The sequence below is a fragment of the Struthio camelus genome, chromosome 12 (genome assembly GCF_040807025.1).
Source record: "Struthio camelus isolate bStrCam1 chromosome 12, bStrCam1.hap1, whole genome shotgun sequence".
In the NCBI taxonomy this organism is placed as follows: domain Eukaryota; kingdom Metazoa; phylum Chordata; class Aves; order Struthioniformes; family Struthionidae; genus Struthio; species Struthio camelus.
Window position 1 is genome coordinate 7,161,680 of NC_090953.1, and position 27,345 is coordinate 7,189,024.

Sequence of the window (27,345 nt, forward strand, 5' to 3'; positions counted from 1 at the left end):
TGGGATATGCAGGTTAAGCCAAGTCAGCACTCTGTAAGTCTGAAAACTCACACTCCGGCAAGCGCCAATCCTCCGCAAACCCTGACAGAGCAAAGGCATGCTACTCCGGGAAAGCAACCCGTAGAGGGGCAGCTCGAGGCTTTTAACAAGTTGCTCTGAATAGGATACAATATTATATCTTTCCAGGTGCATTCTCTTCCTACTGTCTAGGTCTCCTGGGAGGTTAAGGCTGGGAAACAAAGAGGAGGATAAAGAGCAACCATGGGAGCAAACGACGGGAGAGGTAGGAAGGCATCTCAGCTGCAAAGGAGAGTGCTCGCCAGCTCTGCGGAGAGCTGCTAGAGAGGGAGAGAGGTTATGCAAGAACAGCCATGAGCATGAACAGGTCGCCCTTTCTCGCCTCCATCAGCTCGGCCCAACAATTACACCATGCTGGGTGCTGGGAACAAGTCTCTGCAGATGATCCCTTTCTTCTTTGCTCCCCTTTCATCCTCTCCCCTGCACTAGTCTGAAATCAGGGTTCATCCTACCCTCTTTCAGCACCTTTCTCTTGGGCTGCGCTCACTCGCTTTGTCCTCTGCCGTTGTCCTCCATGCTCTCCCCTAAGCTCCATGCAATGACCTAGCGTCATCTGAGTTCAAGTGACAGCTTTCAAATTCACCTTTTTGGATTAGATGCAAACTCAAGCTTGGAAATTTTACACATCTTCCATGTATTCAACCTGTACAAAGAGCCAACAGAGATTTCTGTCCCTTCTGTACACACATAAATACATATTCCTGCTGTTCATATCCCTACAGGCATTCCCAAAAAGATATCTAAAAATTATTGTAAATGCAACATCACATTACGCCTTCTAAAAAATAAAATAAAATAAAATAAAATAAAATAAAATAAAATAGTCAAAGCCTGGCATATCTCCAGAGAGGAAAGCATCAGATCTCAGCTGGTAAATAAGATGTTACTGTGAAGCTTGTAAAGCCAACGTTATTTCTTCTTTGTAAAGGCTCTACCTGCATAACATGAAGGAGGCTCAGTGACAGACACATTAAAACACCATTAAACTGTGAAATAGAACACAGTGTGAAAATAGATTTAACCTTCACAGCATATTGATCTCTACCCCGCGCCGTGCCTAAGTTCTTGGACAACTGTTTTATAATAGGTTTTACTTATTTTCCTGTTGCTATTCTGACTTCCTCAGAGGAGGGTGTTATTTCTAAAAGCTCCTGACAGCTAAGGGAAAAGTGGGCTTGTTTCTTAGTCATCGCTCAGTGCTTGAGCATTGCTGCTGCCAGCTGCTCCATAAACAGAAATCAGTTTTGTGAGAGTGAAGGATGGGTCTGGGCAGCAGTGATTGCGGTGGGATGGGAGGAGTAGGAAGGGGAAGCGGAAAGGGAAGAGGAGATGGGCTGTTTGCAAGGACTCTGCTGAACAAAACTATGCAGGATGCAGGCAGCCAGGCTGAACTTGAAATGCCTTTCAAAAGGGACAGCGCCAAGATTTATTTAAGTGTGCAGAGGTACGGCCCATGTTTGTGAAGACACATAAAATAATTGTGCACACATCTGCATATTCAGACGGGAAATCCTTCTGTTGAATTGACTGGGATGTATCAGGCTGCTTCCAGCCCAGTTCTGCTACTTTCACCATGAGAGGGTGACTCCTCACAGTGATGAGCTAAACAATAGCACCTTTGACCCCCCCCCCCTTTGGCCCCCTCTCCACTCTGACCATTCATCCATCCTCTCAGTCTTATTCTAAGAGTTCAAACCATTCCCAATGGCCCTTTTTTTAATTATTATTTTTTAAACAACAGTTTAATAAAAATGTTCCACCTATCTCCACATTGGGATTTCCTTTCCTACCACCCCCAAAAAAACCCAATCAGAACATGGGACTGGTAAGGTCCAGCCACGTCCAGCAGCCAGGTTTTGTAACACCCCTGCATGATCTAGATATATTTTAGAAGGGGGGCTTCTTTTTACAGAAATATTTATGGTGCCTTCCCCATCACAGATGTCTGGCAAATCCCAGCCTGACTGGGTACCTCTAGACCCATGTGAAGGGCCTGCTGAGCCTATTCATTAGATATTACTTACAAATTGCATAGGAAAAAAACTTCCTGACAGGCTATGGGGGATAGCTGGAGCTTTCCCTGAGGAGTACGTAGGATCTGTGTACCCAGACCTTTCCAGTAAACTAGCAGAGTACAGGCCATGCTTGTACTCATAGTTCACAAACAAATTGCCAGTTGTCTATGAGTCAACCATGCAACTGGAAACTGCGTAGGCCACAGGTGTGATGACCTCACAGTGCTCTCTAGGTCTAATTTCAGAGCAACGGGAGCATTGCGTTGACTTCAGCAAGACTGGGACAGTGCCTGCTGAATTTAAGGCAACTGCCCACTGATAAAGTCCATGAATATTAGCAACAATGCACTTCTACTTTAGTTAGGTGGTAGGGTTTTCCACCACGCTGCACATTTTGTATCACTCTCAGGGCACGGTCTCCTTTTGGCAGGAGTTGAAGAAAAAGGGTGTGTGCATGGTTGCATACACAAACCATGCCAAGTATGCCTTTGTAGCCCCAGACTAGCGGGAGTGGCAGGGGGATTTGCTGATTTTGTATTTCCCCACCACCACCACCTACAATGATGTTACACTCTGCCAACTCTTTTGAATAATCCAGTTCGTTATGACCCATTTGCAACCTTTACTTGCTCTTACCTCCCACGCCAGGCTGTGGCTAATCCTGGCCGCCCCGTCATACGCACAGTTCAGCAGGCAGGGACGAGCAGTGGAGGATCCTGATGTTGGATCAATATCCAATGGAGGCTGATAAAACCACTTTGGCAGCAAATCGAAAGTAAGAGAAATTTAAAGACAGGGCTAAAGAAAGTGGACAACTGGGAACAGGAAAGTATAAACTAAAATAAACCAGAGTGTTCTGGTGTTACTCCCTTGGATGATGTCTCACACAGACAGTTAAGCAACTGTCTAGATGCAACACCCAACTAGATTTTGAAATGTTTGTTTGGTTGACAAGACATGTGCAAGAAGCAGGTTTTTAAAGCTATAAAGAGTAGACGGCACAAAATATCAAAAGGAGACCAATCTTCAAAGGTAAAACTGGATTCAGATTTCTTTCTATTTCTCAGACACTAAGGATAATAGCATACTGGAAATCCATAGACTCAGTTCTGATCTTTTACCACAATTTTCACTGGGTGCCAACTACCTCTTGACTCAAGGAAAAGGTATTAGAATTCATTTCTCTTCCAGAATAAGTTCCCAAATATCTCAGCAATGCTAGTTATCTGCCTTCCCCAGACACATTTGTATAAAAAACATAGCAGCTTTAAAAGAAAAGACTTTAAAAGAGGCAGTTCTGGAAAAGCACAGTCCAGAACTGCCTGGAAACGGGAGACCTCAGAGCTAATCCTTCTTCCACCACAGACTTGCTCTATGACCTTGGGCAAACGCTTCCTCAGTAAATGCCTCAAATCTGTCCACTTGCCCTCTGGCTTGTCGGATCAGAATGGCAAATCTTCAGGACAGGTCCTGAAGGTTATGCACTTTATTTGGATCTCTAAGTCCCACCACTTCATGAACCTATTTAACAGTAAGCTCAAGTGCAAAGCCCAAGATGCAAGTATCTCATTCAGAAACATTTTGAAGCAATAGTCACACATGACAGCAGACATATGATGACAACACTGAGTGCTTAGAGCAAACAGTATTGCCCAAATTGATATTGTATCATACTCAAAAGGTCTGAACAGAAGCATCTGGGCATCATGGCAGAGTTAAAAACAAGTCCATCGAAAATGGATAAACAATTAAAAATGTATTGAAAGAAGAAAGAAAAAGAGAAATCATTCCTAATTAATTCTAGTGCCCTGCACAACCCCAGACTATTTGTAATCCTACAGGGAACATCTTTATTGATCTGGGGGACGCTGCAGCAGACTTCTGATGCTTATCTCAGCATAAAAATAGGCTCTTGTGATGAGCAGTGATTTAATTACATGACAATCACCGCTAACAATGCATGGCGAATACCAAAAATATGCAGAGCAAGAGTGGCAGTGATAAATGCAAGGGAATGGCATTGACTTTCAGTAAAGTCATCGGTAGCCAGAGATGGAGGGAGACTATTTTTTTTTCCAGACCTCCTTCCTCTTCTGACATAGTGGCTCGCTGTGCTGCCCTGGAGACTCACTCAGGTGGACCGCAGGCAGACAGAAGGTGAAGAGAGAAATCAGAGGGTCATGATCAAAGCAAGATTTAGTACACAAGTCAATGAAACTTAAAGTCTTTTTTTCCATCAGTGGAAGCATATGCATCTTCCACTGTTCATCCTCACTTAGAAATGAAGGGTAGAGGTATTTACTCTACTTTGGGAGGTGGCAGCAGTGAGCCAGTAAATAATATATATGGTTTTTCTATGCATAGATTTATGCCCTTGAAAGTAGTTTCCCTATATGATAGAGATCAAAGAGCTCCCAAATCCCCTCTTCCACGTACAGCAGCTGGACTGGAAGTAGCAGCAAGTGTTTGTTCAAGAAATAAAAATAACATATTTTCTTTTGCTTCTTTTCAGGTGATCTTAAAGAATCACATCCACAGCAGGGATGAAGCACAAGCGTCACTAAGATAAAGCCCCAGTCGACTTACCCCTACTGAGGATGCAGCTGAAATATTTGCCAGTTCTCTTTGAAGCAACTGTAACAATATTGCTGAGCAGACTTCACACTTGTCTGAAGAAGTTCAGATCCAGCACCATTTTATCCACACATCCCTTCAGAACTGAAGGGGAATGCAGGCTGAATGTGCATTTGGAAGTGTAAGTTCCAAGGCTTTAGGGTTTATCATCTCCAGCTGGTAGATGACAGTTAAAAATACAATATTCTTCCTAGTGAGAGGCACAAGTAACTCATCAAAAACACAGAGATCAAGGGCAGAAAATGCATTTATTCATTTGCTAGAAATTTGATCCCAACAAATGAGGTGGAGAGGAGAATCCATAGCTAAGCCACCCTTAGCGCACATTCCACCCATCTACCCATCATTTCACCAAAGCCCAGTGTCTTACCCTTCCTTCTTGGACTGAAGGCCACGTATGCCAGCTGAATACATGGCTTCATGGAGCCACTCCACCAGCCAGTGATAACTGGTGCGAGGGTCAATCTGTTCACTATCTAATCTGGTCATGGTTGGCCCTGGAAGATCCAGAAACAGACATATGTGCCCAATCTATGAGTCTGCCCTACTTCCCTTCTGCAAGGGGGTCCTCAAGAGGCTAGAAGGCTGGTTTGCACTGGAAATCAGCTCAAATGAAGTTTAAGCCAGCATGTCTTCCAGCTCTTACTTTCTTCCTCCATGCAAGAGGTATCTCTCTTGTTCAGCCAAGAGGGAAACTGCAGGTGTTCAATCCAACACCCAGGAACCGACTGCCAATGTTCCTCTATGTAACATTTAACAAGAATCACCAGCCCCCAGGTTGAAGCCACACTGAGAATTTTGAAGCCAAGCCTGCCCAGATGCTGCTGCTGTTCCACACACCGAGACTAGAACGCCGCCTCCTGCTTCCTGATACTCAGTTTCATGATTCATGTCAAAACAGCACAAATCATTTATTCAGAATGAAATGACCTTCTAAATTCTTTTGAAATGCTGCACTGAGTCAAAGCATCATTGAAAAAAACAGACTTAAAAGGGTATAACCTCAAGAGGTGGGTGTTTTCACTCTAATGTAATTTCTACCTGCTTATGAATACTTTCATTAATCACAAACATATCTGTTGATCACATCTTCCTTGCAACTATAGAATTGTTGTGGCAACTGAGGGTCTTCCCCACCGATGAGTCACCTGGCAGACACTTTATCCAGAAATGATGGAGTTTCACTTGGCCTAACTTTTCCCAGTTTGAGAACAATTAGAACACTCCATCTGCAATATAGCAGTCACTTGCAGCATCTCAGCTTCCTTCTGAGTTGCTAACTTTATGGACACTAAAGAGTGGATATTCTTATCATGTCCCTGTAGGATTTGAAGGTGGTGGATGCACCAGGGCACTGACACATGTAGCTTTACAGATAAAATACAAGTACAGTACTAACTCAGAAGAGGAGTCACTTCCAACACATGCTACAGCCTCTAAAGTCAAAGCTAACATTTCCCAGTGTATGAACTTAGTTTAAAGGACTGAGAATCTAAAGGTTAAGGTTTGATTAGAATGCATTTTGTGGATTTTTTTTTTCCTAATACATCAGAGCAGCTAAATTCCTTCCTGGTGTAAATCTACTGGTCTGATGGGAAAATAGCTCTGAATTAAAAAGAAGGTAGCCCCAGGAAATTAAATGGCAAGTCCCTCTTTTCTAGTGGGACAGCCCAGTTCTGGAAGCTGTCAGTACTCTTATCTCACGCAGCTAATAAGCGGCTAATTTCTATGGGACAGGCACTTTTCTACAAACCACCGGATGGTGGCTACCTGGCAGTACCCTCAGGTGAGGGGCCACAGATCAGTACAGAGCCTGACCTCTGCAGTGCTCTGCAGGCTGCTTCAAGGGAGGTCAGCTCAACATGGATGGCAAACTGAGAGGGAAAGCAGAGGCATAAACTGCTATGGCTGAAGGTTAAAATCAAAGCTTTGCAAGTAGAAGGAAAAAAAAAAAGAAAAGAAAAGGTGTATGTGACATTTCCCCCGACTTAGCTTTATTCAGTCATTCGCTTGCTTTCCAAGATGTGTGTTTCAGTGACTGAGTTCTCCTGACAGCGATCCATAGGGAAACAGTTCTCAGCCCTATTCACAGTTATTCAATAAACCAACTTTTCAGCAGCAGCTTACGTTTGGACAAACGTAAGCATATATCTCATTTGCTCATATATGTCAAATCCAATTATTTACATGCCGCACAAGTAGTCAACATGCTTATTGATATTCTGATAACATATCTGAATGATTCTGAAATCTAGAGTCATTCAAAATACTCATAGTTAGATTTAAATTCCTCAACGCTTTCTAGGCTTACAGTTTTGAACATAAATGTACATACTGGTGCACTGAAGTGCCTATAAAATTAAAAATCCAAGTTTATAATTCCCACGCTGAATACAGTAACAATGTAAAAATGCATAATTCACACGGGCAAAGGGACACACACAACAACCACAACCATTCTTGCTTTCAGAATCAAACTAAAGTTCTTCTTAACAAAGAGTTTGGCCATGGGATTGTGGAGCAAATCCCACCCCTCTTTTTTTTTTTCCTTAATGTAGGGGCTAGGGGATAGTCAAAGAACTTCAAGCAAGTGGGGAAACCTTTTACCTCATCTCCTACGGCAGCATCGCTTCCATTTCAAGTAACCTTCGGCACTAGTTGTTATGCTGCACTCCATTTGTCAAGTGATGTACTTCCTTATCTAGTCAGACACTAAATACTATAGCACAGTAAGCATTTTACAATGAATGGACACATACATCCTAACCCAGATAAATTAAAAGCATCAGCCTAACCTCAAATGTTTATTGCATTTCAAACAGCATTTATCATAACAGAGCTCATTGCAACATATATAGGCACTGGGCCATCCCAAATTCTTCAGCTGGTATGGCTCCAGCATAATAATCTAATACAAATTATTCTGAAACACAGCATATCTACATTTAAAAAAAGACATCACCCTGTCTCCTGAAGAGAAATCAGTGCCATGTGGAAAATTCTATAGGAAAGAGCTACTCAAATACCAGTCCTAACTTCTGAATAAATAAACAATTTTTGCTGCAATTGAATGTTTTTACTCAAATGAATGATCAGATCTCACGTGTCTACTTAAAAATGTCTGACTTTGGTCATTAAAAAGATGACAAGACTACAGCATGATAAACTACACGATAGTTTAAAGTGAGACAATGAGGCATTGTTTACACAGAAGACTGAGAAACTGGTTTAACAAAAAGGATGAGTGGACCTCTATTGTATGTACTATTACATGGATGTAGATTTACTAGAGATTTTATAATTTCTACAAGGCTCTTTCCAACCAGCTTCATTAACTTGAAGTAAATCAAATCAAGCAGAGACCTGGCTCAGCCAGAGACACATGCCGGGAAAGATACAATATGAAGAAGAACAGACACAAGATGATAAGCTTTAGAATCTTTGGCATTTTTCATAAACATTCTCTCTGAAGGTTTTTAAATCTATATACTCATCCATTTCCCCCTGCACACACTACCTATAAATACATTATACATGAACTCTTCTGTACACACAAATGTGTATATGCACGGGTTCGCAAGCACACATAGAGGCATTTTTGTAGCTTTTTAACAGGGAGTCTTTTTCCTGTCTTTTCATATGCAGATACACATAGCCTTAACATGAGCAAAACACATTCTTTATCAAATTAAATCTACAAAAAACGTGCTTCTCCTTATTCAGAGGCACGGTGAGTCTTATTACTTTGACGAATCAACTTTGTGGAAAATCACTGAACCTGGAAAACAATCCAGTGGAAGATACTCTGGTCTTTCGTTTTACTTCTTCAAATTCATTCGATAGGCCCACAAGAAGGTGGCATTACTGAACAACACAGTAGGACTCCACTCAGCTCTCCAGTTCGTGAGCAAAGAAATCCCAGTTCTACCTTTAATCAGATCGTTTCCAAAGTGTTACTTTGGTTACTACCTGTCTCCATTTCTGTGCACTGTGATTCACTCCAGGGGATGCTGGTGGAGACACCTGCCTGGGACTCACAGGAACTAAGCTGCAGCTCTCTTGCTGCCAAAGACTCATCGCGGTGGCAAGCCACCTCCACAACATCTTACAGCACCTAAAATACTAAAGGGTACAGTCCCACCAAAAGTAGGCAGGCTGATGTGTGATTCTGAATCTTAAGTTTCCCCAGTCAAACAACATCAGTTATCCAAATTTTATAAAGCAAAAGCACAATAGTTAAATGACAGGTGAGTAAGCAAGAAATTGCATTATCCTCAAAGTAGAAAATGGGGTCCTTTTTCACGTCTCTTCACTGCTCGGTTTGCATATGGTTCCATTTTCTCATGCCTTCCTTATGAATTGCCAGGAGAGACTCCAAGAAGACATAAGCGGTGGGCCAAAGCCTGCACACTATTGCACAACCACTTCTTTGGGCACTGAGCTCTCTTTTTGCACAAGCACTGGTTTCTTTCAAGCCATAAAGTATTTTTTTCTTAGAGCTGTAGTGTTGACCCCTCTGGATTTAGACAGAAAAACAACAGCTATGCTGAAAATATCTGATGAGATGGAATTATAAAAGGTAAGTCAAGAGAGTCTTTTCAGGTCAGTGAGTGAGGCTTTTCCATGCCCTCTTAATCCGTTCACGGCAGCAGATTCTCACACATCCATTGCCCGCAATGGATCTCCCATGATCTCAGTATCTGAGGAGTTAACCGCAGGGTGGGCTTCCCCCCCTCCCTTAATAAAAAAGAAAAAAACCCGAAAGTGCTGGATGAAATATCGAGATAGTGCTGGAGCTTCTAGCTCTTTCTGCTAATTATGATTAAAAAAAACTTTTAAAAACGTACACTGCTCGAACAGAAGATGAGTATCAAAGACTCGTTAATTCAGAGCTTAAACCTTTCTAGGCACAGTGATTTAACTCAGAAAAGAATAGCTCTCATATCTTAATGTAAATCTGTTGGATATGTTAAAAACCGGTTCAGAGCATCTCCTCACATCAGCTCAGCTGATCTGCTACGCTAAGCGGAATTATCTCTTCCTACATAAAACAGGGAGTGCTGCCACAGCCAGCCTTGCCTCAGCAACCGAAGCAAGAAAAAGAAAAAAAAAAAAGAAAAAAAGGAACCCAGTAGCACCATCCCCTCCCATACTCCTCCCCACCCCACCAGCTACTTCAGACATCCCACCCTGCTCTTTTCGGGGTAGGTCTCTGTGCCAAAAAGACAGACGACTCAGGGATAGGTGTTTATCAAAAACCATGCCTTCCAGAAAAAAAAAAAAGTCTGCGGCAGAGATGATAGTGTTGTTCCGAACCAAAAAAGAAGGGAAGGGGGAAGAGCGTGTGCGCGCGCGGCTACAGAGGGAGATGGTGCATTCCAAAATCCCTCGGCATCCTATAGCGCGCTCCGTTTCTTCCTAATGGGACTGGAGCTGCTGTATGGTTTCAATTCAGCATGCTGCACCTGTAAAAACAAATAGACATGACGTTTGCAGTTAGGTAACTCTAGCTCACTACAGTGTGTGTTAATGGCTCCCCGAGGACCAACTAAGGGAAACTAAGGAAGGTTCAAAAGTAATGAATCATTTTCTAAACACAGGAACACGGGGGATTAATTGCAGGAAGGATTTGAGAAGTCATGCATCATTTCTTGAAATGAAAATATTAAAAGCAGATTTTTTCTAATGAGATACATGGCATTCTACCTGATTTCAGCAGTGCACAATAGATCTTTTGGGTTTGTTTCGGTTTGGGAGTTGTTTTTCTTCTTCTCCTGGCATTAACTTATAAGTTTAATAAACTTCTCTCAGGAGTTACAATGCAAGTGGATCCCAATATGCAGTACTATGACAGTTTCCAAAACTGCACACAGACCTTGGGATGCTGGCATATTTAACTATCTCAAAAAAAAAAAAAAATTTCCCCAACAGAACCTGCACAAAGCTGCCTTCACCTTTCAGAACAATTTCATGTACAATATAATGGTTAAAACATCTGTGATAAACTGAAGGATGGCATAATCCCGATAGCAAATAGTCTAGATTTCCCATTGAAATCGTGGGAATCTTTTGCTAAGCGTGCCATCTTTTTCCCTGCTGCTCTGTCTTCTCTCCAGCACATGTGGGTTATAAATGGCTAGAGTACAGACAGAGGTATTTTCTAACTCACTGTAGCACCAAAGTGAAACGATGATGCGTTAATAGCATGTACAACGAAGCAGACACAGACAGGCTTTGGAACTGCTGCGGGTGCCTTTCACTAGACAGGCGTGCGGCTGTCACACAGGCTCACTATTTTTAGCACTAGTGGAAAACTCTTCTAGGAAGGTCAGCCCCATCCGAGGAACTTTATCAGTCCTCCCTCATAGAAAATAGTTATCATTTTCCTCAGAGAGCTCAAAGGTTCCCAAAATGATAGAAACCACTCAAGGAAATGCTATAAATGTAAATGTTAAATAAAGCATAAATAGAAAAGCAGCTTATCTTTAAACATAAACATTAAAAGGGCATATGCAAACCATCACTGCAAATCCAGTGTACTCTATGAGAGCAATCACAAAATAAAAACACACTAAAGCTTAATGTCTCTATGATTATTTCTGTTTAGCTTTTTTCCTCCCACCAGTCTGGAGATATTTCTCCCAAGTTATTAGTATAACCATCAGCCAATCTGGTGGCCTCTTGAAATAAATGTCACCATAAGCCTTTCCAACCCTGTTTCTACCAGATGCCTCGACATGGCATGGAGGTAATTATTTTTCAATCTCCAACAGAGTAAAATCCCTACAGGCTAGATCGTGATCCCCTTCTTCACAGGGAGTAGCACCTCACTGTGCAAGTACAACGATTCGCAGAGGAAGGTACAATGCCAGTGGGATCCAGGGCATCAGAATCAGGGCCTTAGGACACAGATCCCAGTTGATCAAAACCAAAGAAAAAAAAACCTTTGTCTTGTGGCTCACTACCCAGCAAGACTATTTTCCTTCCTCCAAGGGAAACAAACAGATCTTGACATTCTAAAGGACTTATTGTTCACATAATTTCCAGGAAGGTAGGCAGGATTACTGGATACGGTGTTGTTGTTTAAAAAAAAAAAAATATATATATATATATATATATTTGTACATACACACACGCATATATATGTATTTATACACACACGAAGAGAGACAAGACTTGACTGAAATTGGGGGAGAAGAGATTCTGGTTAGATTAAAAGTTATAGTTCCATAATAGCAGAAGACCGATCTTATCAACTGCAGAGTATTTTTTATGCATCCTGAGGCTCTCTCTAAGGGAAAAGGTGAGAGCAGCATTGTCCCAGGGAGGCCCGGAGTTCAAGGTGGGTGGCGTTTTAAGGGATGGCTAATGTGAAAAAGCAAAATCACCGCAAGCACAGAAATAATTCCTACACCACTTCCTCCCCAGGCTCAAGGAAAAGGGAGAATTCAGTAAAGCCTTTCGGATGGCTATCTCTATCAAAGAGACTATTTTTCCTCTTCCTCTGTACAAATACCGGAGCAGAAAGGTGACGGAAACCATAGTACTGCAACCATGCCGTGCGATTTCCCGGATCATTTTTAAGTAGGTCTTTTCAGGATAATTTTTCTGCAATCATCTCATGCTTCTGACAAAGGATTTTGGCTCTCCTCTCGTCTAACATCCACCCCTCCCCCCTTATGGATTTTCCCTCTTCCTTATCTCCGCTATTCAAAAGCGCGCCGGCATTGTATTCCCCAAGCAGAGCGCCCGGCCGCCCCGAGTGCGGCTTGCTGCCTCTGTTGGCGGTGTCCACTCATTACTTACCTTTTGAACATCGGATGGTACCCTGGAGAGGAAATCTAGCAGCTCGTTATTATCGATGGCATAGGGATTTCTAAACTTCTTAGTAAATTTATTTATGCCTAGGAAAAAAAAAAATGCAAACAAAATAACATAACCTCTTTCGAATTCCCCGCCTTCCCCCTCCCGCCCTTAAATTGTTCAGACAAAGTGGAAAAGGGAAGAAGAATTCACAAGTAAAAATTAGTGTGAAAACAGTGCCTAGGACTTCAAGTCCCGCACATGTTGCCTGTCACGCGGAATCATTCACATATGCCTCCTGGAAGAGGTAGAGGGCATTATTATATAGAGATAGTTCTCTGCTTTGGGGATGATTTGCTATCAACAATGGGGCCAAAAAAAGATTTTGGCAGGCATTCATTCTAGGGGTATACTGTGAGGGGAATACCTGAATTCGCAGCCCAGACTATTGTTACATATGCTATCCTAGAAGATAGGCTAGCCTGCCTGATGCCCGGGGAGCTGGAGGGCTCTGGGAGAAACCGGGCAGGATGAAGGTTCTTTTTCCTTCCATTTCTTTTGAAAATGAAAGCTGTCAAAAACTTCCCTTCCTCATCATATTTCACAGCTTATCCTCTTTTGGCCGAACCAGAGGTGACGAGTTGACCGTATTCTGATGCCGTGGGAAACTGTGAAAACTTCTTATTAGGTTTATTTTATTTTGATCTTTTTTAAGTGAATAACTTGGCTTATTAACTGTAGCAATAGCACTCCCAGTATCCTCCGTGGAGCTGGTCATGCTGCAGCTGTCAGAGATCCCTACCCTGGGAGGAATATCCTGGGGAGCACAGCCTGCCTCTTATTGGGGGGTTTGCAAGGGGTGGTCTTCTGATCCCTACGAGGAAAGGGAGGGCCGAGCAGCCTTCAGCCAGCACCAGCTCTTTACATGGACTGGGATGAGAAAACAAGAGACCTGGGCCCCATTCCTAGCTCTCTCCCGGTTGCAGCCTTCTGCCACCACTTCCCCACTGAGAAACAGGAATTAGTAACGTGGCTGGGTGAAGGCGCAGCAGGAGAGCAACAGCTCACTGGGAGAAGGGGAACAACTAGCACATCTTAAAAAATAGCAAGGAAATTCAAATGCTGATTTCCCATGAGGATCACAATACCACATCCGATCCAATCCCTCCCCTGTCCAAAATCTCTTAGAGTTTTCCCTGAAAGTGGTTTCAAATGCGATGGCTGTTCCAGCCTCCTCCTCTCCCTCTCTCTCTCTCTCTCTCTCTGTACCTGCTTCACATGAGATTCAGCTTTTAAGCCACATTCTTGTAGCAAAATGCCAACACAATTTTCTGTGTACCTGATTTTTAAAAAACAGAAAATATCATAAGGTCTTTTGAGGCCTTGCCACAGGGTAGTTGTTTAACATATATCATATTTGAAGGCCCTGTCAGTCTAGATGATGTTGAACGGACGTAGGGTTTTCATGTACTCGCCATGTCTTCCATACCAGAGCAGCAATATTTTGTCACTGAACTTTTTCCTCCCAGTAATTTCTCTCCTTCCCCTTTGCTCTTTTTTTGACTAAATCCTCCCCCCTCCAACACTGGCTTTTCATGCTGGCCCCTTCTCATTCCCTCCTTTTACTGCATCCATAAGCACCAGGACCTCAGCAGATGCCTCAGCCTTGTAATGATAATGGGGGCTCCCTAGTGCCCGGTGCCCCAGGGCCGAGGGGAACGAGCCTCAGTGATTCAATGAGGATACTCTGCCCCATGTTTTCAGCCATTTTACCTCAAGATTGAGATAAAAGACATCACCTTAAATAAGTCAGAATGCCATTTTGAGATAAGAAAAGTCTTCAGCAGCTGGAAGGCCACTTTCTTTTATAAAAGACCATCTTAGTCTTCTTCATAAGACTGCTAAGCAATTTTTCATATTACAGCCTCCTCTTTTGCTTCATCCCAAGAAAATGATAGTCCTTTATACAGTCCTGAAGAACTCCTTTCCGTGCCCTAATAAAAAGAGATGCTCAGTGCCTCCTGTTGAACTGACTGACCTCTTGGGCTGCAAGGTATTTTGGCACACTGCACCACCCTCTGACCGCAGGGGCAGCTGAGGACATGAATGCTCCTGAACTCTGGGCCTTGGTCCTTGAGCTTCTCAAACACCTCTTATCAACTCTCTGCTGCTTTCCAGCTGAGGGCTCCAGCACAAGGAAGCTAATTACTTCCTTACAGAATAACAAGAACATTGGAAATAGTTCTACTGTAGATAAACTCTTTTTCTCTCAGAAACATACAGAGAAAAAGAAATGCAGACCATCAGGTCACCCAAGGAAAAGAAATGACAGTTTCAACAGAGGTTCACAGCATATTTATTCACCTCTAAGTAATGGAGCACTTACCCCAGATTAAAACAATGTACCTCAGTGGTATATAATACAAAATAACCGTTGCTGCTGCCAGGACTAAGCAGGCCAGGACAGAGAGGAAAGGCACCGTCCAGTTGAATGTGCTGTAAAGAATGTAAAAAATCCTCCTCAATAACACTGCTCTTGGAGACTGCCTGTACTCTTTTACCCAATAATAATTTAATGACCTCTTTGCAGCGCTCAGTGCATTTGAATACATTGTAAATTGCAGACCCTCTGGGAGGCAGGTAAGTAGATTCCTGCATCTGGATGCTATAATAGATTAAGGGAGATATCCGAGAGGCAGGTATCATGATAAGGAAAGAGAGAGGATACCCTCCGGGGAGCTCAGAGAAGTTGTTAGTCATGTAGTGAGTTGTTTTTGTTTCTTCTTATACACGTCGCACTTGTCACACATCTCTACTCGCTGGTCAGCTCTCCATTATTCATGGGCCGATTATCTGATTTGGAGACTCGACCATGCCACAGGTGCCAGCCACCTGAGCTGGCTCTGCTCGGGCCACGGCAGAGACAACATCAGATGTTTGCCAGCGCACAGCTCAAATGTGGCAAGCGGCCAGACCCATCTCCACCAGTAACTTGGAATGGAGCAGTGGTGACGGATGGTAAACCTTAAAAGAGACGTTAGAGCTATCTCTCTTCACGCCACTGAGGAAAAATATTCTACAAAAAGCTCTCTCAGTATTTATAAATTTACCTCTATTTCCTTACATTTTCATCAATTCCTTACTGTTTTGCATATAGGAGGTGTCTCGGGTCAGTTATAGCATGTTAGCAGCAGTCCAAACCTCTTCAGCACACCAGTTTTCCCAGGGAGAACACTCTCAAGAGGCCTAATCTTCACAGTTATTCAGACATTTGTGCATTGTGGACAGCATTGTGGACAATAATCAACAAAAAACAAGACTTCCTTTCATCCAGACCACTGCCATCTGTAAGCCTATGACGGACTTCAGACGAGCAGCTGTTGCTAAAGCATCTTTGAAGTTACTTTGTCCCCCTGTGCCCTGGCCTTGTAAGCTCTCTCTTTGGTACCCTCAAAACACTGAGATACCTAGACTGCACGGATGCCCATTGGTTTGTAGGTGGATTTACAGGTCTGCGCATCTCTGCCTCATACAGTCTGCCTGCTAACTTCATCACATCACGATGAAGGGGAGTAGGAAGAAAAGAGGATGAATGTGGACCACTTGTCAGGCTATAAAATAAGCGGAACCTCCCTTGACAGATAAAATTAATAGGAGGGGGAAAGAATTACTTCTAAGCTTCAATAGATGTATTAAATATTAAGTAAAGATAGGTGGGAGAGGACCCATCATTATCAATCAACATAGCTTAAGTTAAAGTAAAAAAAACTGCAAAACAGCTCAGTACAGTTAAGCTATTAAAACTCCCTAAGATTGCATAACTAGAGTGACAGACGGAAACTGTAGCACAATTCAGTCTGTCACTTCCAGAAAAACTTTGGTGGCAATTTTTTTAATGGTACATTACTGTTGAGTTACAATGGAATTCTTCTCAAATTACATCGAGCATCCACATTAATATCCAATGTGTTCTTTAAGACCATTGTTACCAAAATGAATACAAGAATTAATAGCGCTTAAGCCCTCCGAGTCTTCCTGCCACGCAGCTGGACAGAACAGTGCCCCGTTCATAGCTGGGAACATGTCTCTTGGCCACTTCCACCCCAGCTGGGGTGCACGAAGTGGAACCACAACACATGGGCTTGCTGTATTTTTAGCTTGAACCCAGCTCCTCATTAAAGTGTGGCTCAATCACAAACCATCACTTTGTGTTCAAAACAGAAAACAATAAGGGTCAATTAAGCTCCAGTAAAGACTGGATTCTAAAAGTTGGTGCGTGTCTGTGGGCAGGGATTTTTTTTAGGCTCTTCACCTCCCTTCCTCCTAAGGCCAGGAATACTCTGTGCGCCTCCCGCCACAACAAGACCCAGAAAACCCCCTTTGGGCTTCTTCAGATAGCTTAAATCAATAAAAGGAGAAGCGCATCAATACACTGGAGTGGGAAATAAGTGACCGGTAACCCCTGCAACCAGGCAAGAGTAGGGAGGGCGTGGGAAAGGCAAGACCACCCATCAATTCTTCCCTACTCTCTGTAGGGGAAGCACAAAGAGAAGCCTGATACTTTGGTGCTCATGTCTTCCAGCAATACCTTTCCTTGTGCTGACATGGTGGCTCCCTACCACAACATACACAGACGAGATCACGGATTGGGACAAATGGTTGAATATAAGAGCTACAACCAGTAAAGCATCTGGCTTCTTCTCTTCTCTCTGCTTAGGAAAGGTTTTTGAAGTAAGAGACTCCATGGGAAGAAGAAATGGTGCTAGGACTGGTCAAGTCTCTCCTGCTACACCATGTAGTCATTTCTGGAGCAAGAAATTCACCCTACCACAATCCTCCTGGCTCTCCTCTCATGCCTATCACGGCCAGGCAAGAAGAACTGATCACTTACTTTTTAATCCTCTCTCCAAACGATGCTATTTCTTCTAGGATGCTTTGAACAGCTATGATGATCTCTTGGACCATGTGGATTCTTTCAATTAAACCTTTTTTCTCAGATTCCTAATAAAAATGGAAACAAAAATATTGTATGCATTCAGTATTTGCTAATGTGTGCACGGCTACAAGAAAAAAGTAAGATATTGCCAGTACCACTGACGCAAACTTGGACACATAGTATGCACTGGTGCATACTTATACACCAACTATATCACTAAGGAAAGCGAGAACACGCACACTGGGTTCATTATATACAATAACCATTAATGCACGTAGCATCTTTTATTTTCTCTCTTTCTCCCAGCACACAAGCAGAGGTTTCCACATCTTCCAGTGCAAATCGACTGCAGTATCTCAAACCAGGCTACCAGTGGAGTGCCCACTTGCATGTCAAACCAGAGGAGCTGCAGGGCACTCCTGAGTGCAGTGTTGGGTGGTGAGCAGTTCCCAAAAACAAGAATGAACTTATGCAAAACTTCTGATTATCACTTTTCTGAGCTTTGTAGGCACCCAACAGATATGTTGTCTTCTGTATATAAGTTAGCAGCAGGTTACTGAATGCAACATTAAGTAGTGGCTGATGACTAATATTTTTTCTTCTGGACTAACCATTTTCCCTCAAAAAATGTTAACCTCATTGTTACTGGACATCTAAAGTGTCCTTCCAGATTAGCAGAGGACCCATTAACCTATTTTTTCTTGCACCAGACATTGGGATGAGCAAACAGTTTGAGAGTACTAGAGATCCTAGATTCTGAGTACTAAATTCTGAAGTCATCCTTTTACTTAATGTTACATCCTGGAAAATTTGTTTGCCACTGCGGCACTGTTAGTCCAGTCAAACACTTCTCTAAGCAAAGCTTTCCACCCTGATGACAACCTCTCTGTGCAAAACATCAAAAGCAGATTAATTCAGATTACCTTGCCTTTGTCCTGGACTAAAAACACGTCTGTGAGAATAACTGAATGTAATATACATAAAAGTTCGGGTTTCAACACAGTCAAGAGTCCTCCCTCCTGCTCTGTTCTCAGGCTGTTTCACAGCTGTCTAAACCAGACAGAGTGGCCTGTAACTACTAACTTGTTTCACAGATATTTCCATGCAAAGCCAATCACTGAAGAAAGTCAGTAATTTGAGTTAAAGGGAACACTACAGTTTTCCAACAAACAACATAGCCTAGAAAAATTCAAGCCTCTGCCAAACTAGGAACTTTAGATTTGAATTTACTACTTATGCTGAGCATTCTTTAGGATTTTTTTTTTTTGAACACTTCCTATGCAGAGACCTATTCTTTTACTGAAAAAAAAAAAAGAATCAAAGGGAAAAAATGACATTTTCCTTTTACAGCAGCCATTTTATAACTTCATTTCTTACTGCTTATTTTAGGCAGCAACATTACAGGACATTACTACACATGTGCAGAAATAAAAAGGAAGCACAGAATGAATTAAAAATCAAAATGACTTAAATCAGCCTTGGAAATCAGTATACAATTATCAGCATTCAGCATTTCTTTGCCAGCAATTTAACACACATACAGGCATGCAAATTGGTGTGGTTGCAGATATTCTAGCACGAAATCAGCAAAACATTCACTTATTGCAAAATGCAGAGCCTTGGACACTGACTTTACATCACATTTAGACTACTGGAAACCAGCCCAAAACAGAAAAAAGAAATTTAAGTTGTGTTTTAACCAGTCAGTGCCCAGACAGGGGAGGTGTTGGTACAATGCAAGTCACTTCCATGTTCTTCTCTGACTCCTCCCGGCTAGGGCAGGGCGCAGGACAGGGTAGGTGGAAGCAAACAAAGGCCAGATGCACGAGGATCAGCGCCGGCTGCAATCCTGCCTCTGCGCTGTGGGCCTATCTTTCTTTGCTGTGCAAGAGAGGAGCAAACGCTGCTTGTGCTGGATCTGTGCCAGAGAGGTGCAGGACTATTACTACAACCTGCCGATGCTACTGCACCGCAAGAGGCTCTGCGTGCATCCCAAACACTGCATCACGTTGCATCTCAGTGTGCCGAATACCGTACCACTCGCCCTTGGATGCTAAGAGCCAGACGTTACACTGGAGCCCTCCCAACCCTCAAAAGCAAAGGTGTGCTGCCCATTTCTTGCCACAGTAATTTCTGAGTATAAAACGCCAAGCCAAACCACCGCAGAGTTGTCAAGCTCCAGACATTTGAATATTTGCCTTTAGGTTGCAAGTGAGCGCAGAATGAATAGAAGCAGGGTTTTAACTAATCACACATTTGGGTGTGAAAATGAGTATTTTTACATTAATAAAACCACCAACAAAAATGAAACCCTTGGGGTGTGAAATGACCCCAGAACAAAATAAATAAATAAATAGTCAGTTTATGTGAAAATAGCACCAAAAAGTCATTTTCACACAACTTCAGTTATAACCTTGTTAGGCTAAAATGTAAATGACACATTAGGATTATTTTTAACTCCTCACTCACTAGAATGGTACAACGTTCCCTTAGTCATAACTTGGCTTTAACGCACCAAACCTGCGAGTCAAACTTTGGGAACAATTCACGGAGACTCAGCCAGGGAGAATTTCATTTTGTCCAAATTCAGACAAAGAGGTATTTTATATAACGTGATATTCCAGGGCAAGCCTACTCCTGCTACCCAGAGCTGCAAGAAAGATCATCCAACAACTCTATCTGCATCATGCTGACTTCATTTACGCATCTTTGACTGAGCTTGGAAATGTGGTGATAATGCAGTTTAAGAAATACAACATAACTTCTGTTGCAGCAACCAAGCAGCCTAAAAAAATAAAAGAGAAACCCCTACCAGCTTTGGATCGCTGTTTTTTTTTTTTTTTAAACCTAGTGCATACTAAAATCATTCCTAAACAATAGCATTTTTCATTTATAACACCAAATACACCTAGCAAAGCAAATGGCAGAGACAATCTGCTATTAGAAAGCCTCATAAAGGATATCAAGTATTAGAAAGTAAAACGGCCGGCTACCGCTCCGGTACTATGCATTTCAATACTCGTGCAGAAACATTCGAAAATGCTGGAAATCTGTCAATGTCTTTTCTTTGTTGTCATTATTGTTTTGTTCTGATAATCTACAGTCTAAACACACATACAGCACGATTAGGTCACTGGTTAAGCAAGAGCGCAGCAGACAAATGAAGTACGATAAATGTGTGATTTTCTAAACTATTTCAGATTTTGGAGTGCCACGTATGCCTTCTGAAGCCAGCAGCTCACAAAACGCTGTCGGGAGCAGAACAAGAGTTCATACGCCCATCAGGAAGACAGTCACTGCTCCATATTGATTAACAAATGGGCAACTGTCACACAGAAAGCTATATCTGAGCAGCACCACGTTTGTGGAAAGACGCAAAAATAATCCCAAGTACGTCTTCCACTCCACACACTTTCCCATTTGTGCAACCTGGACAATATGCTCTATCCTCCCTGGCTATCATTTGTTTCTGACGTCTTTTGGACTCATTTGTCTCAATGTATTATGCAATGGCTACCTTAAAAGCAAATGTGGATACCCCCACGGTTCAAAATCACAGCTGAGAAGCTTTTACTTGAATTAAAAATAAAATATCCTGCCTGTTTCTGGTATATTGTTTTCTAAAACCAGTCGTGAAACTGCCACTCCCTCAAGGCCTCTTTCTTCCTTATTTCTTGGCTGACTACAGCACTGTGGGTGGACCAAAACTACTTCAGCCTCTGGGAAAGAATCAACTCCATCAAAATGAATTTACAACTGAGAATTAATTATATAATCCGTATGTTATTTCAAATCTTCCCTGCATATCCCGATTTAAGAAACTTTCGTTTTTGCATTAATTGCCTGAACAAAAACACAAAAGGGGCCTTCCAAAAGATTAACCATGTCGGGGGCGAGGGGAAATTCAGAAATTAAGCCTTTTGTGTCCCGCTAACACACACCACCTTGAACTTGTAGAGGAAGGCACCAAATCTGCACCCTGCCGAATGAGGCTGCGTCTAGATTTTTCCCTCTGTGAATCTGTAATGGTTAACAAACGGGATATGTAAACACAGTCAAAGAGTTACTACATTTCTGTAAGCTTCCCTTCGCTACAGAGCCACGCTGGGCCCTGACAGCCAAGGACAGTTGCAAAAGAAACTCTCATACAATCGCAAAATTGATGCACTTCCAAAGGCAAAGACTTTGAAATTGTGTGAAATGCGGGGCAGGCTGGGAGGGGACTTCTCCAGCATCTGCATGGAAATTCATGATGAGGCTAGCTATAGCTCTAGATACACTCGAAACAGCACGCTACACTTGAAATTCAAGGACAGTTTTTAATGCTCCTCTCTAAGTGTGCTGCTGATGGAAACTGCAACTATTGTAGGCACACAACTAAAAATTCAAGCTTGAAGTCACTAACAAGTTCTAAATGCTTCATACCACTTGGATTTCATATAAACCATTCTCACAAAAGGAAAGCTTGCATGCAACTTTCATACAAGTGGTATTCATCAGCAGATTTTTGGCATGCCAAGTGAAACTCAATATATAAAGCCGAGGAACACTTCAGGGCAAGGATGAGGGAAAAGAGGAGGAGAAAAAATAAATAGGGATTAACACAAAAGGAGAAAGAAAACAGAATACAGACAACTAAGTCAGGAATGAAAATCTTGAATGTTTTCAGGAATTAAAAAGTTGGCCTGCCCAGCCCTGGGCAGGTCTAATTTCCAGGACTAGCGCTTTTTTTTTTTTTTTTTTTTTTTTTTTAGAGTAGCTAGCCCATTATGGCTACAAGTACATGGGGATAATGTTTTATCAGGATTTATCCCATGTGCCAAATATGAATTTCCCAGTGTATTAGCATCAAGTAAGATTGGTAGAAAGGGGGAAAAGGAGAAGAAGCTCAGACACAAATGTCTTCTTGTCCCACTATTCTTTCGGGTTTTAAAAAACATGCTATGGTTATTTAAAGCAAAGCAGATTTAACCAAAGTTGGATTTCACTTGCAACTTGCACGCTCTGTCCTAGAGCACAGAACTCCAAACTTATCAGTGTCTGGCCAAGCCTTTGCCAAATAAAAGTCTTCCAAAGGTCAAAATACTTGGAGACGAAGCACTTCTGAAAATCACAAGATTTGGTATAAACAGCAGACCACTGATCTCTACTGTTTGCAGGGAACTGCTCACCAGCAGCTTCTATCTAGTAGCAGAGCGAAGCTCTTGTGGGAGGTGGTAGCCAGGGAGCGACAGACAGTCTTTGGGTAGCTAAAATGAATTCCATGCCGAGCTTTGAAAATAGTCACCACAGCAACCTTGAACCGGATTCAGCGTTCAGCGGGACCCAAAGCCGGCTGCAGCGATCCTGGCAATCTGCGCTGCCGAGTCGCTGCCGTGCCCTGTGCTGCGACGTTTATGGTGCACCGAGGACGGCTCTGCGGTGCTTAGGGGAGGAAGGGTACGCGTACAGGATGACTGCCAAAGTCTGTGCAGTCGCCTCGCGCCGCCCAGAAACTGTGCATCACAGGATCTTTTTGTTTATTAACACCATGTTGCAAATGTGCCTGCTTGGCTGTGGAAATTTAGCGAATCTGAATGCACTTGAAATAATTACCAAAGAGAGGAAATGCAACACATACAGGTCAATTTATGCTCTCAGTTAAAAAGGTGTGAAATCTGGAATTATTCCACCAGAGCCAATAGAATTACTTCAGATTGATATGCAGGAGAGCACCATTGGCCTTAAAAGGACACATTTTAAAAGCAGGGCATATCATCCTACAGATGAGGCTGGGGAACCACTATCAGAAGCGCAGATGACTACCCCATGCCTTGTTAAACCTAACTTCTCTATGGAATGGTTATGGGGAAAACAGCACCACGCTTTTTGCTTACACTGGACAAATTTCATCTGGGTGCAGAGGACCAGCAAAGTCTACATTCAAATCCTTACATCCCACCTGCACATCAGATCTAAGTAGAGAGGTTTAGCTCATAACTGTTATGCTATCCTTCTGGAAAGGAGTGAAATGCAGGGGGGTTAAGAGACTTTTTCTATACTTGTTCACATTTGCACAGAGACAGAGAGAAACCCAAGGTCTTGGGATACTGCTATGAGTTTTCAAGTAATACTGGTAGTTGCCACACAATGAAACACTATTCAGGTGAGGAGAATGTGCATAAGAACCAAGAAGAGAGAAGTCTGAATGGAGATAAAAAGTCATCAGTCATCTTTTATTTAAAAAGGGAAGGAAAAAATAAAATTTGAGGAAAATAAGTGCTTTCTCCTGGAAATACACGAGACCTAAGAACAAGCACATGGTGATTAGACTTAAACTACTGGATCATCATCTGTAATCCAGGTAATGATCTTTAGTAGGTCTGGGTACAGAATAAAGATAGACCTATTCATGTATCTGCCCAATTGAAAAGAAATTTTAACATTTTAAATCATCTGAATTTTTAAGGGACAAGAACTCCTGAGCTTTATGTGCTCAGTCCTGTGGCCTGCTCAGCTGGCTGCTGTTGCAGTGGTGGCTTACTTAGCTCCAGGGCAAGAAAAAGACCTTGGTTGGCAGAGAGCTGCAGAGGTCCATATAGGACAAGTGCCAGACAACAGTCTCCAAGGATATTTAAAAAGTCCTCTGCAAGTCCCTCCTTATAACTCTTCTCCCATAATTCCTAAACATACAGATGGTTTCATTGCTGGTGGGCCACCTTCTAGGGTAAGGATTGTGCCAAGTTAAGAATGCTTACGATACTGGCATTTCTACATGCTGCTGCACTAAAAACAACAAACAACAGACCGCTTCTCTTCCAAGCTTCTGGTACACAGGAGGCTCCCAAAGAGAGAACAAAACAGAATCAGAACAACTCCTGCACTCTTCCTCAACCAGAAGCTGATTAGGTTAATAAGCAGCTTGGGAATGCCTTACAGAAGCCATAACTGGGTTCTAAGTGATATTTGGAAACTGGCATTACTTTAGTCCAGATGGCTACAAGACCAGATGTACGTTGGCTTATACGTGCCCCCTTCTTCCAGCTCCACACTGAGCATAGCTCCGGCCAGTAGCAGAGTCTGCCCCTTAACTATCTCCGTTAACTACTGTAAAGAGTGCTAACACATTCACGGTCCGTACGTGAACTCAGTAAGACAGCAAGAGAGGAGCCACAAAGGGGGTCGCTCAAGGGAGAGCAGTAATTTAAGAAGCCCACGTCAACATAAAAAAAAATGCACCTTGTTTTTTTTATGGCATGATCCTGCCCACAATTTTGTTTCTCAGATGTGGAGAAGTGGGACCTCCTTATTAGTCTGAACATAATCTGCATATCATATTTTCCAAGACTTTACCATCATTTCTCTTCAGCAGTCTTCACAGGAGATGCTGAAATATACTGCAATTGTTGAAGAGAAAAGGAGAGGAAAAAAACCCTAATGAAATTATTTATACTTTCAAGGAACAAAACAACGAGATGATATTGTCTTGAATGACCTTTCCTAAGTATGGGGATATACGATAGACTCTTGGTTCATGTTTCAATTACTGACCTTTACTGCGGAGAAAATTAATGCAATTTTCATCGTAATCCACCCGTACAAATAAGATCCATACGGAAGGTTCCCACATGCTGAATCTAATACAAATGGAAAATGTCAGCTGTTTGCTACTGGATGAATTTGATTTTAATTTGTTCAGCTGGAGTCTTTTTGAACTGTACTCGTAAGACTTGGTGATTTTGGGTACCTAGTTTTGACAGAGAATTTCATACATCAGAAACATTGCATTTTTCCTTTTGGGGGATTTTTCCTCCCTCTTTTTTCCCTAAGCATAAGATACTCAAAATTTCTTGGAAGTTGCCAAATAACTTGGCTTAAAGTCATGGGTATCATTTGATCCTACTCTATTATGTCCCACTAGCCAAGCAGGGCTACACTGGCTCACCACTGGCTGGAAGATGCCCAAGGAAACAGGAACTGGTGTTGATTTAGTTTTATCTCTGATTTTCTTTTGAATCAATTTCTAGATCTGGTAATAGTAGTAACTTAGTTCTGTCTGTTTTGGAGGAAATGCAAACTCTAATCCGGACAACTTAAGGTCATGAGAAGACTCCAAGATTCTTTCCAGTGGAGTGTTATGACACGCTTATTCACAAGGTATCTGTCTGCTTGAAGCTCTACAGTCTTTGTCCAAAAAAAAAAAAAAGGTTAATTAAATAGAAATAGACAACAATCAGACAAAGTACATACATTTTGAGTTGCATGTAACTTGTCTATACCTTTCCACTGGTGGACGAAAGATGTTTCAGTGATGTAATTTTAAAACAATCCTTATTCAGACAGCCTGACAGACCCCAGAGCTGACACAGCGCAGCCTGAGCTCTACATCCAAGACGGCAAGAATCCGAGAAAGCACTCCTCCCTCCGCGGCACAGCTTGTGCCAAAGGGACACAGCACCCTTATCTTCTGTCGTCCTCTACACTGTTATTTGGGGAGGAGAGAGGGGGGAAGAAGGGGAAAGAAAGGGGGAGATGGCAATTAAGCCCTGTCATTTAAGACAGATCGTTTAGGTGGAAGGGAGTTAATCTGCTCTTGGGCTTTTGAACTAAGCGTCTGTGTATTTATAATTTGTAAACAGTTCATCTCTTGGAGGGTGTGTTACAATTCCCAGAAGCATGGTCTGTTATGTCTAACATGCAGCAGAACCCAGAAAAGCTATGTGTGCGAGTATTTTGATACAACACGATGACAGGAAACAGAAACAGTGACCTCGTATACCACAGCCCAGCTAGCGGATTTCAACTTCAGGAGTTCTTGTATTAGGGAGGAAAAAAAAATACACAGACTTCTTTTTAAAGTATAGTTGTCTGTTTAAATGTTGACATTACAATGAGATAATGTCATAAAATTACATTTTTCTTATACTCCCTAGAGCACTTTGGCCACCCTCAGACTTGGAAAGGTCACTTTGAATAACCTAATACACTTAAAGATGCAGTCTTTCCTCAGTGCGTATTCATGGTCCATCACGGGTGTTAAGGGGGATATACGTAGGACAGCGGGCAGATATTAAGGCAGTGCTGCACAGGACATGGGACAAATTGCAGTAGTTGGCAACTCACTCACTCTCCTGGTAATTCTGTGTCAGGACCCCATAGACCAATGACTCTAAAATCCAAATTAATCCAAGTTATGGATTAGGATTGCTCTTACGCTGAGATAGAAACAGTTCTGTTGATGGGAAAGCCTGCTGTAGCTGTGTACAGTGAGTTGCTTTAGCCAGTTCTACCAGTTCTCCATTTCTGAGAGTGTTTAATGCATGCAGTAAGACAGAGGCAACGTTGATTATGGCAAAATTGTAGAGCCAAATCAACAGTAGAACATAGACTTGCAGGAGTTTTCCCAAACTAGCACACTTAATCAAAATAAACCAACAAAAAAAATGACAGTAGAGTTGTTTAGCAGGGGGCAAAACATACAAGGTGACTAGATCCATATCTCAGTGACCCAGTTGCATATACACAGAGAACCCAAGTTAGTAAAGTTGTATCTGTAGTAAGCCTGTAGTAAACCCACAAAATAGAAATTGTCTATAAGAGATATGCACTATTCATTTGAAAATAATGAAACTGTCATTTAACAATTCTTTCTTAGTTCCAGATATTATTATATTCTGCTTCCATTTAGTTGGCCAATTTTACAATGCAAATGGTGAATAATAAACGAGAACATTCAAATCATTGTTGTGCTTTCCAGAAACCTGTAATTCAAGTAGGCTGTCTACACTTCATTTTATAGCTTTGATGGATTTCTGGTTGCTCATTAAAATATAACAACCACAAAAGACTAGGTTAAATTTAAAGCAACTCTTCCCATCAGTCTGCTGAGCTCCAATTCTA

The 27,345-nt window shown here is 42.2% G+C and overlaps 1 protein-coding gene across 9 annotated transcripts in view; it reads right to left on the reverse strand.

The window, feature by feature from the left end:
- Positions 1-4,610: 4,610 nt before the first annotated feature.
- The window catches only part of MCTP2 (multiple C2 and transmembrane domain containing 2), a 130,117-nt gene continuing 107,382 nt past the window's right edge, over positions 4,611-27,345 (reverse strand). For 8 of the 9 annotated variants that reach the window (XM_068958535.1, XM_068958536.1, XM_068958533.1 and 5 more), the window contains 4 exons: positions 17,422-17,531; positions 14,917-15,026; positions 12,534-12,631; positions 4,612-10,192 (listed from right to left, as the gene is read on the reverse strand). In XM_068958535.1, coding sequence (XP_068814636.1) covers positions 10,124-10,192; positions 12,534-12,631; positions 14,917-15,026; positions 17,422-17,531 — 387 coding nt within the window. In that variant the 3' untranslated portion in view covers positions 4,612-10,123. Of the gene's footprint in view, positions 10,193-12,533; positions 12,632-14,916; positions 15,027-17,421; positions 17,532-27,345 lie in introns of all 9 variants that reach the window. The other variant, XR_011143740.1, reaches the window with a different exon arrangement.